Genomic DNA, 11326 nt, shown 5'->3' with positions numbered 1-11326 from the left:
AACATATAGAGATAAACAACCATTCACTCTCACACTCACACCTACAGAATATAATTCTAATCCCTAATGCATGTTTTCAGTCTGTGGGAAGTAGCCTGAGTACCCACTAGGAGGACATTTATTATAACATAATATATTATAATTAAAAACTAACTAGAGACTTCTCTCCAAACTGGATTTATTTACTGACTGAACACTGACAGTTGTGCAGTGCAACATGCAATCTTTTAAATAGTGATTGTAAACACAATGAGGAAAAATAATAAAAATAAATTAATTATGAACTTAACTGCACCATGGGGAACTATAATCATCATGTTTCACAGCATGCTTCAGTTAATAGGGAAAAGTCTTATATCTTACTTTGTTTATTCATATTTCTAGCAACTTTTTACTTTTATTCCACTATATCGCAAAAATAAATTGTGTACTTTTACTCTATGCCTCTCGTTACTACCAAATAAAATCAGAAGAGTTTATATTAATATTCTATGTCTTGATGAGCTACTTTACACTATGGTTTTGCCATTCATACACTTCTACATGTCTTGCTCAAAAGAATAGGAGAGCCAGGAATTGAACCCACAGCCTTCTAGTTGAAAGACAACTCGCTCTACCACCGAGCTACCATGTTCTCCCTTTTTTGATACTTTTACTTCTAAAACTTAAGTACATTTTATGTCAGATACTTCACTATAGTACTTAAATAATATTACTACCGAAGTCATTTTATTTGTTTTCTTGTACTACTCCTTTAATGCGCTCGCTTCCGGGTTCGTCGCGTCTCCTCATACGTCATCACGTTCCGCACACAGAGGCCATGGTGCCTCACGACTGGATAATGCTGCTCGCTGCCGCATCCTTCCTGTGTGTCCTGTGTTTGTTTGTCCGCTTCAGACGCTCCGTGAAGGTGGTGTTGAGAAAATCACTCGGCGGGATAATGGCTCGTACGGAGAAGCCCCTGTTCCGTATCGCGTGAGTGTCACAAGACAGTGTCTTAAACTGCGAATGCCTTAATGTCGGCGTGCAAGTTTAGCAACATGTAGCTGTTTATGTACGAAGACGGTGCTAGCAAACTGCGTTCAAATATCGTGTTATTTGAACTGACGGAGCTCGTCGACCAAAGTAACCCCCCTCTTTTGTTGTCGTCCAAGGCATTTCGTATTATCCTGTTAAACTGTTTGTTTATTCGGCATATATATCAATCACAAACATGAAACGAGGAGCAGGAAATATTGATTTAAGACCTTTAAGACCGACCGAGTAGCTGTTTATTTGTTAGCTGTTTGTCACCATTAACCATGATAACTGGCGTAGTTGCTTCTTTATAGAAGCAGCAACAACAAAATACAATTAATTAAATACACACACACACACACACACGCATATATATATGTATATATAATATACATATATATATTTATATATGTGTGTGTGTGTATATTTTATATATATATATTTCTGTAGACTGGATGGACACTTTTTCAGAGATGCTGTGTACAAGTCATTTATCAATTTTAAGTTTATGTAAGAAACTGTGGGTTTCATAAAGAGAAATTGAGGCTACACAAAAAATAGAAAGTTGGTATGGATCACAGCTAATGAGTATTTAATTCATTCAATATTCTCACAATCATTATTCTCTTTGGCAGCAGTTAGACCTCTGACTATAACCTGTGAAATAAACTGGTGTTGTCTTTTAAGAGCAGAATAATCTTTACATTAAATTTAAGCCAGTTGCTTTGAGTCCCCTGTATGAGGCCTCCCTGGTGTTGTGACTGCACGGTGAAGTTAACACTGTTTCCCTCTGGTGAACTCTTATATTTAGATACACGCTCTACACCAGGACCAGGCTGGGCTACATGTACTACAAGAGACAGATGAGGAAAGCCCGGGACCAGTATCCTGCTGGACATTCCACCGCTCACCCCATGGAGTTCAATGGTACGTAATGTGCTTTACAGTTTATTGTCTTAGTTCAGTGTTCTATCCTTATAAGGCCTTATATCAAACACAGGGGAATTGCTGTCATATTATTACTCATGATAGATTCTTGTCCTTACGACAGTGAAAAGGCTTCTACAATTCTCCCTAATGTACTGTGAACATTATACGTTTAATACTACACATCCTCACGATATACGGCATGCAGTCCACGATGCCAATAATATCACGATTCTGTGATAATAAGTATATTGCAATACAATCATAAAGTGATACATCACGATATCTGTCAAACTAAAGAAACCAAAACGTCTGTGTAAGGCTTAAAGTTCGGGATGGAGCATCTCTTAACGTAGCTTTCTCCACCATTATCCCGCTGTAAACACCCCCTTCTGCGGCCCAAGTTTCCCCTCATTCATTCGACCAGCGCCACCATGAGGAGACATGAAGTAGTGACGCCTGGCGAGTGAAAATGGCAAACTGTTTACTTTAACAAATTAAGGCGCTCTAGTTGTGTTAATTTATTGTCATATTGGATGAGGAAGGATGGTGATATGTCACCAATATATAGATATTTTGACCCACTCCTACACATAATACCGCAGCTGTATTACATATGTTATTCTGCCACTCCAGGTTAACATTTAATATGTTTTGTCATCTCTTCGTCTGCCCACAGATATCAAAATCATTCCCATCCCAGTCCTGTCTGACAACTACAGCTACCTTGTAATTGACACAGCCTCCAGTGTTGCGGTTGTTGTAGATCCTGCAGACCCTCAACGTGTCCAGGTAAATAATGCATTTACTGTGTTTTATTCCATTGTCATCATGTCACTGTCACAGAATCGGGTCTTCCTGTACAGATACATAGCTGGGGCAGCAGCTTCACTTGGCAAATATGTAGTTGGGATTTTTTTTCCGGACAAATGTTGACATTGCAGTTTGATTTACAGCACAGGTCAAGGTTCAGATGAATATTCACTGTGTAATATATGATTAAACTGTGATGTGAGCATTATTGCGGCACACTGTCAAAACATGGATGACGCAAATGCAAGGATGACAACTTAAAGATAGGAAATGTGGTTGTGATTTGTCAATGGAGACGTTTCAAATGTCAGTTTGAAAACGGTTTGTTCAGCCCCACTGCACGCAACTTCTCAGGTCTCAGATGTTATTGCTGCACAATCTAGATTTAAGGAAAAAAGAAACATCTTTCTTTGGTGTGACACAGTTTTGGATTTAAATGAATTGTATCTGTATATGTATGTATATGTATATGTATATATAATTAAGCAAGCCCAGTGGCCTACAGCTAACTTCTGAAGAAAATGTTATAGTATATGGGTACAATTGGAGTAAGTATAATTGGATTTAGAACTGAAAATTCATATTTGTGGGTATGTTGTACTTCTATTGACACAATTCTTAGCTCTGTGATAATTATGTTTTTTCTTACTTGGTCATTTCTTGTGAAATGACTCGTCTCATGTCTAAACATCACTTTCAGTGCCGCGTTTGCTTCCCCACAATCAAATCTCTATTATTTTTTGAAATTGTATGCTACCCAGTGTCGACAATCTGTCGTCATTTGCAGTTTAATGGGCGTCTGAATAAATAATTGCTAATGTGGTGATTGATTGGATTCAACAGCACTTGTAACTTTTCAGGCAGTCCTCGAGGAAGAGGGCGTGATGTTGGAAGCAATACTCTGCACGCACAAGCACTGGTGAGGTTTAGTGTACTGTTTTCTTCTGTTATGTGTTATTGTAAGGAGGTTGTGTTATTGTAAAAGATTGGAACACATTATATGCATAAAACACATTTCAAAAACCTTTCTGTTTTTTCTTCCATTCACAGGGATCACAGTGGAGGAAACAAAGGGCTGAAGAAGCTTCACAGCGCGTGCCGTGTTTATGGACATGCAGCTGATAACATTCCTGGACTTACGCAGTAAGTTGTTGAAGCTGCCTCTCACATAATCTCTCTCCTCCCAGAGTCTGTCAGACTCTCGGTGCTCACAGCAGCTAAATCATGGAATGATAAACAGCTGTTATTTCCGGAGGTTTCTGGCCACAGGTTTCTGGTTTTTCTTCCAAAATAACAACGACTGATTCAAATTTGAACAGAAAAAAAAAAACTGTTGTTGCCCCATAGTTTTAAATAGTGCCATGTATTTGCACTCTTAAATTATTTAAATACATGTTTATAGTCTTGAGTCACATCCATATTTATTAACTCATGTTTGGGGTTCTGTTATTGAAGTTATCTCTCACTGTGACACGTCCCTGTCACTTCGAGACCATATATGAGATCGGTAAAAGGGGGGAAATGAGACGGAGCACGTTAGACTGCATATATTAAACTCATCAGATTTACAACTTAAACTGACAGTTTGTGACCCAAAGGCTAATATTTATGAAGGCTCAGGATGCGTACATATCTATATTTAAACTACTTCATGTTTTGTATGAAAACAAATAAATGTATGGTATACTTACATTTAAGAAAAGAAGAAAGAAGAAAAGAACTAAGTCTCAGGTACAACAATGCAAATGGTCTTATATTGACTGTAACTTGGATATTTAAATGGATATATATATATATATGGATATATATATATATATATATATAAATGTATATAGACATAGACACAGAGATATATTTTAAAGGTTATACACATTGTAGTTCATCAAGGCTCTGTGTTTCAGCACAGTAAATCTGAAATAAAACAATAGATACTGAATTCATGTGCCAAGTCTCACCTTTGATGTGAGAAGGGTCACGTCAATACGTGAAATAACCCCTTTTAATATATATATATATATATATATATATAGTGCTCAAATCGCAGGGGTTCCAAATAATTGGACGCTTGGCTGCGAAATATTTCTGGGTTGAGCTGTGTGTTGTTTCAACATTATTTTATACCCTAAAAACACTCACTGGGTACAGTTGTCTGTCAATGTAAGAGGAGAGACGACTTAATGACAAGTATAAGCGAAGGAGATAGATTGCAGGGAAGAAAAGTTGGAGAAATGCTGGTGTTGTTGGTTTGCCAATAGTTGTGAAAACCCAGGTGCACAAAGAAGAACTAGAAAACTGACTTTTTTATGAAGGATGTATGAGCGACATTTAGGAATAATAGTCTCAGTTTCTGTTTATGGTCATAATAGCAGGGGTAAAGTTCCACCACCTCATCTATTAATCCTGGTGGTTCTTGATTGATGGCTCAGGCATGCACAGTATGACATTTATTCATGATCTCAGGGTGAAACTTTACAGATGAAACTTTTGACTGCGGTCAACAATCTTAAACATTCGGTCACAGCAACCAGGATGAAAGCGGTGACTCAGCAGCTCGATGTTAAAAAATGTAGACCCTGCAACGTGTAAGGCAGGAGTCTCAACAACCCAGGGGGGCCATGGAGTGTCAAGTCAAGTGAAAAAAAAGGTCCCAAATTTTTGAGGAAATAGACAGTGAAATAATAATATTTATGATGCTATTTCACATGATTTCAAAATAAAAGCACCTGTGTTGATTTGAAAAAATACATAGTTTACAAATAAACCATACAGAAATAACATATTAGAGCATATCCGGTGAAGATCCAGCATCACTTTCTGATATCTGTGAGGCAGTTGATGGCAACAAAGGGATTTCCCCATGAACTTATTACCAAGATCATGTTTGTCTTTATTTGTCTCTATCTAAATACTTTTAAACCACTTTATCAGCACCTCCAAACCTCTATTAAAATGAAAGCTCTGACTTTGAAAATAAAATTTTTCAAATGTTTATGGTCTAAACTGTAGATACAGAACAATTTCAGAAAGACCTGAAGATGATGAGATCTTTCATCATTATGTAAAAATTTTGTTGGTAGCAGAATAGATTCTTATTAACATGTGAGGTTTGTTTTTTCCCCCCCGTGTTTCTCAGCCCTCTCTCACACAAGGACTCTGTAACAGTGGGTCGTTTGCACTTTAAAGTCCTGTTTACTCCTGGACACACAGTGGGCCACATGATCTACCTCCTGGATGGCCACGCGGTCGGCGGCCCGTCCAGTCTCTTCTCCGGCGACCTGGTGTTTCTTTCCGGATGTGGTGAGTCAACACGGAGAAAAGATCCCAAGGAAAATAATCCTACAATTTCATTTATTCTGATGTTTTAGTTACTATTAGTTACTCTTGAACTCTTGAACTTTTTTTACTGCTGTTTTTCAGGGAGGATGTTTGAAGGCAGTGCAACAACAATGCTGTCATCTCTGGACACAGTCGCCTCCTTAAGTGATGATACACTTTTATGGCCCGGTAAGAAAATGTCACCTCGTCACAGACTCGGCTGTCAGCGTTTGAGTGACGTGGATGTTGTTGTTGTTTTGAATGATGTGCTATTATGTGCAGCCTGTACAGCTGTGTGTAAACTCTTAAGTATGGACATGGCTGTTTTTCCCATTTATGTGTCCACTGGTTGTCCCACAGGTCATGAGTATGCTGAAGACAACTTGCTGTTTGCTGCCGAGGTTGAGCCACGCAACACCACCAGAGAAAACAAATATCAGTGGGTGCTGCAGCAGCGAGGCCAGAAGCTGTGCACGGTGAGAATGATGCATTGCTATTGTTATGCCTCTCAAGAACAACCGTCTCAGCAAGGACTCATGTTGTCCAGCATCTGAGAAGGAAGGCTATTCACCTTCATATAGTGTTTGTGTTGCGAGTGCCCCGAGTATCTGCTCTTCTCCTACTTCCTCCTCTCCTTTCAGCCTCTCACAGTTGAATCTTGCTATGATGCCGTCTACAGCAGAGCAAAAGTTCAGTGCCGAGAGAAGCTCCTTTCCGGAATTTAGATGAGTTTTTATCTGGCATCAATACAACATGGCATAGAGGCAGTGTTGCAAGTGTGAAGCAGACTGAGTTTTACCAACTTGCTTTCCCGAAACTTATTAAATGGCTATATTGTCTTCTCTGCAGTGTGGGCATGACCTGTACTTGAAGTGTGGCCAGTGTTATTCCTCACTGATATTTTTGTTGTTTGATGGTATGAGGTGTAGATTAAGTGCACACCAAAAGACTGATGAGAAACATGCAAAGAAACAGAGGAAATATTGCTTATAGTAAACCTAGCTGGAAAAAAAGTGCCTTGATACACTTAACACCTTTTATAATGTATTACAGTGTTTTCCAAACCAGGAAATGGGAGAAACAAATGGGAAATTTTGCATTGTTAAAAGAAAATGAGCATATTTTAGCCTTGATTGTTACAAAACAATCTCTAAGAAGTGAGAAGCCCTGCTGTAACGTACTGAAACCATGGTGCAGCCTTTGTTTTATTCGCTTCACTGAAGCTTCAGAAAACCAAAGTTAAAGCCTGCATCTGTTGACGGTGACTTCCAGTGCTACAAGTAGCCATGATTTAAAACCCACAGATGAATAAAACACTCTCCCACGTTTTACTGACTGTTTGTACTAACAGCCCTAGTGTTACTACAAGCGATTAACGACGGCTGTGTTCCGTTTAAATGTCCCAGAGCGCAGTGAACGAAACGGCGTTGTTTAACAACAGGACTCTGTAGCATTTTATTATATAGGCCCATGCCTCTCTTACTGTGACATATGTCCGCTATAAAAATATATATGTAGTCCATGAATATACAAAACCTGATGATGGCAAATTAACAACTTCATGAATTGCTGTAGTATTTGCTGCATGTACTGCAAATCTATTAGCTTTAACTTTAACACATCTAGATATAATAGGAAAAGTGTGTTTGAATTGAATTATAATTGCAGAACATCCTATTAACGCTTGAATTAACTTCTGTAATCCAGGTTATCACAAACACTGTAGACTATGCTCTGCTAATTGCATGAAATGGAAAAGAAAAAGTTGGTGTTTAATGTGCTGCTTTGGTTAATTTGAGGCAGAGGAGGGCAACTACGTCTGTGAATGAAGTATTTGCCGCTGTGGCCACCAGAGAGAAGCATTGCACATCAATTTTAAGGAAAGGAAAACGTAGCTTTTTGACACTGACATGTACCGTGCTTCACTTTCAGTGTCCTTCCACTGTTGGGGAAGAAAAGCAATACAATCCATTCCTGCGCAGTCACTCTGCTGAGCTCCATGGGGCCCTTGGCCTCCAGCAGTTCCAGGACGAAGACTGGACCCAGTTCAGGGCTCGAGTGCTGGAGGAGCTGCGGAAATGCAAAGACCGCTTCAATAGGAGTAGGTAGTACTACAGTACAGAGAAGTCCACTACGCAGTGCAGTGAACTCTCTGGACTGTGGTAAAAAAAAAAAAACCCACGCTGATCTCTGATGTACTGTTAAATTCCCTGACTGGTTTTGAATATTTAAAGATGATTGTCTTGTTTTTTTTTTTCTTGTTTTTTGAAACCTTTGTCAACTTTGTGAATGATTACATATTCATATCGTTAATCCTGTTATCCATCCACACACATTATATTTGTGTTTGTAGACATAGCATTGCTAATTCATAGCCTCTCAAACATTGGGGGGTTTAGGTAGTTATAACCTGGTTTCCCGTTCTAATGTGTGAAATGCGGGGCGAGAAATCGTCTGCGCACGACGTAGATTAATCAGTTACTGTAGGCTGTGTGTTGTTTACTCCACCCTCTGGTTTATTTTTAGAAATCATTTGTTAGGTTTGCTGGTTTCATATTTATATACTGCTGAGGAGTAATTACCTTCTCCATGGACCGTGTGAGTTCGTGACGAGGGTATTTAGAGAGTGACTGTTTTTTTTTTTTTTAAATCATTAAATCAGTTTCTTGCAATGATCTGTTGAGCTCAACAAAAGGAAGTGGCTCAATCTGCAACTGTTAATGCTGCACGGCATGAAACAAGAACAAATAATAATAATAATACTATTAAGATTAAGCTAAGACAAGCTTCCAGGCATGAATGCTAATAATGGTACACTTATGCCACTTTCCTAATAGCCTGACTCGCCTCGGCACGGTTATTTTGCTATTCCATTAGCGATAGTATTTTCAATTTTTTTGCGACCTACTCAGGCAAGTTTCCAATTGTCGTGTCGTCACAGGAAGAGGCATGAGCACGACGTCCGAAGAATCAAACCGAACAATGCCGAACTGTAAATCAGTTAAAGAGACTTAAAAATCCTGAAAATGTGGGTCAATCTCCAAAATTTAGCGAGGAAATGTCTAAAATCTCAATATTTAAGGAGTCTGTGCTCCGGTCATACAGGAAGTACTAAACAAACCTTTTGAATTAACTGATTCTAATGATTCAGTACATCGAGTAGTTTGTGTGTGTCACGTAAACAGAGTCACGGCAGTTTCACGCAGCCGTGCTGTGATGGCTCCGCCCACATTGAGGAAGGTAATATATTGTCATGGAAAACCAATCAAACCGTATAGAGTCTAACCGCGGCGAGGCAAGGCGGTACGGTGTAGTGGAAAAGCGATTTTAATAAATCAAGGTACTTTTGTGAAAGCCAGCACAAAGTTTGTCTGCTACCCATTGATGTGATGATGTTTGCTGTATCTAAGAGCCAATTTTCTTCTGACCCTTGACTTGTTCGTGGTGCTTGTTATTTGTCCACTGACCTCTTCAAGAAAAATAATTGTATAATTCACACATGGAAGCACAAACATAATATTGCTAAAGGGCCAAAGGTGAAATGCATGTTTTCTACTAGAAAACAATTTGTTTTTTGCCGAACTAATTGTACATTTTAGAATTGTATTTTTGAAGTACTGGCATTACATGAACGGTGGCGTACTCTACAGAAAGGTATTACATTGTAGTACATGAAATATGACTGAATTGTTGAAGTGATGATGTCATTCATTAACTTTAGATAAGTTACTCATGAGTGTCAACAGTGATGATTATGCTAAATTAAGTCACAGTTTCTCTTCCTTCTGCCAATTAATGGTAAAAAAAAAAAGTTTTATTTCTAATATGAGAACACTATTTCGCAGTGAAATTCAAATTAAAACCAACATTACACCCATTTTTAATATATTGAAGGGTTTACAATATTGTGACAGAATACAGTGGCAGAAAGTATATCGTGTAATAAACATTTTCATCTGATGCATCTTGCATGTCTTTATGTGGCTGTTTTGTTGTTGTTTTTCTTCACAGCTTCTTATAAATCAGCCTCTGTTTACGGTCAGAATGTAAAGTAATAAACCTTGAAACTTTTGAGGAGATGTGAATGCGCTTCACCTCCGTTGCTCCCACCAAAGCGCCATGTCCCCTGGTGATCCTTTCGCTAAAATGTTGCTGTGTTTGATGCAGATTCCCGTCTTATTTGCATATGTTTGAGTCAAAGAACACCACCGCACGTTAGACTGTTTTACCTTAGGTTACATTTTAATGAGGAAATATGAAAGTAAGCTCCTGCGTTATAGCCGTATATGATATTTGTTGTTTTTTTGAGTGTTCAACATTGACAGCCGAGTTATTCTTGCCGCCGCTTTAACTTCCCACCACTCAGCTAAAAACACAACATAAGCAAAGAAAGTATATTTTAAAGATAAACTTTTGTCAATAAAGTAGTGCAATATTACAAGGTGTTGTGTCTATGGACAGTCTCCACTGCTATATTTTAATCCTCATGAAAGTACAATGACAAATCTACAGGACATTTAGAGATGAGTGAAAACCATTATATTTTTTTGATATTTTTTTGTAAACTATTAAGATTATAATTCCCTGAGCAATCCAAATCAATGAATGCACTGTGAAAACAGGACTCATAGCCAGGAACTGAATAATTATATATACAGTATGTATAAATAGCTCAAACCTCAGCAGGTGTTCAGCACCACGGACAGCTCCTGGTTCAATCAGTCTGTTTGAGCTCCTCTGTCTGTTTTGCTTTAATGTGTAATTTTTCAGTACATATGAAATGCAGACATACAATATCTATTCTTTAACTTTATGACTTTATAAAACTATTTCAGAATGAACATTTTTTGCAAAACCATTACTAGAGCAAGTGTTGCTCAATTCGTGCCAGATTCAGTCCATGAAGACACGACTGCACCACTGATGGATGAAGACATGATGACTTTACTTCATGAAGTTCAGTCAGGTAGACTTAACTCTTGTTTGCTTATGTTTTTATGTATATGGTCTGTAGTTATGTAGCACTTTTCTAGTCTTGAGCTGCTTCACACTACTGTTTTTTTACCATTCACACCTCCATACAGCGCATTGATTTTCTATCATTCATCTTTCATACCCATTCACACAGGAGCAATGTGGGGTTAAGTTAACACATCAGCATGTAGACTAGCGGAGCCAGGAATCAAACCCACCCTGCTTTACTAACTCAGTCTACCACTGAGCTACCATCGCCCTGTGAGTGATTTTACTTCAT

The 11326-nt window shown here is 38.4% G+C and overlaps 1 protein-coding gene across 2 annotated transcripts; it reads left to right on the top strand.

Moving 5' to 3' along the window:
• Positions 1–820: 820 nt before the first annotated feature.
• pnkd (PNKD metallo-beta-lactamase domain containing) lies at positions 821–9963 on the top strand (the record flags this gene model as incomplete). 2 transcript variants are annotated; one of them, XM_083908502.1, is made up of 9 exons in its annotated part: positions 821–975; positions 1829–1944; positions 2624–2736; positions 3618–3676; positions 3808–3900; positions 5891–6054; positions 6175–6261; positions 6433–6548; positions 8005–9963. In XM_083908502.1, the coding sequence occupies 9 exons, from the start codon at positions 821–823 to the stop codon at positions 8179–8181; spliced, it is 1080 nt and encodes a 359-aa protein (XP_083764628.1). In that variant the 3' UTR covers positions 8182–9963. The 2 variants fall into 2 exon arrangements, with proteins under 2 accessions (XP_083764628.1, XP_083764629.1); XM_083908503.1 differs by having other exon boundaries at positions 889–975; positions 6714–8122.
• Positions 9964–11326: the final 1363 nt, after the last annotated feature.

Source organism: Microchirus variegatus (genome assembly GCF_963457635.1).
Source record: "Microchirus variegatus genome assembly, chromosome: 22".
NCBI lineage: Eukaryota > Metazoa > Chordata > Actinopteri > Pleuronectiformes > Soleidae > Microchirus > Microchirus variegatus.
This window is presented reverse-complemented; position numbering and strand designations above follow the sequence as displayed.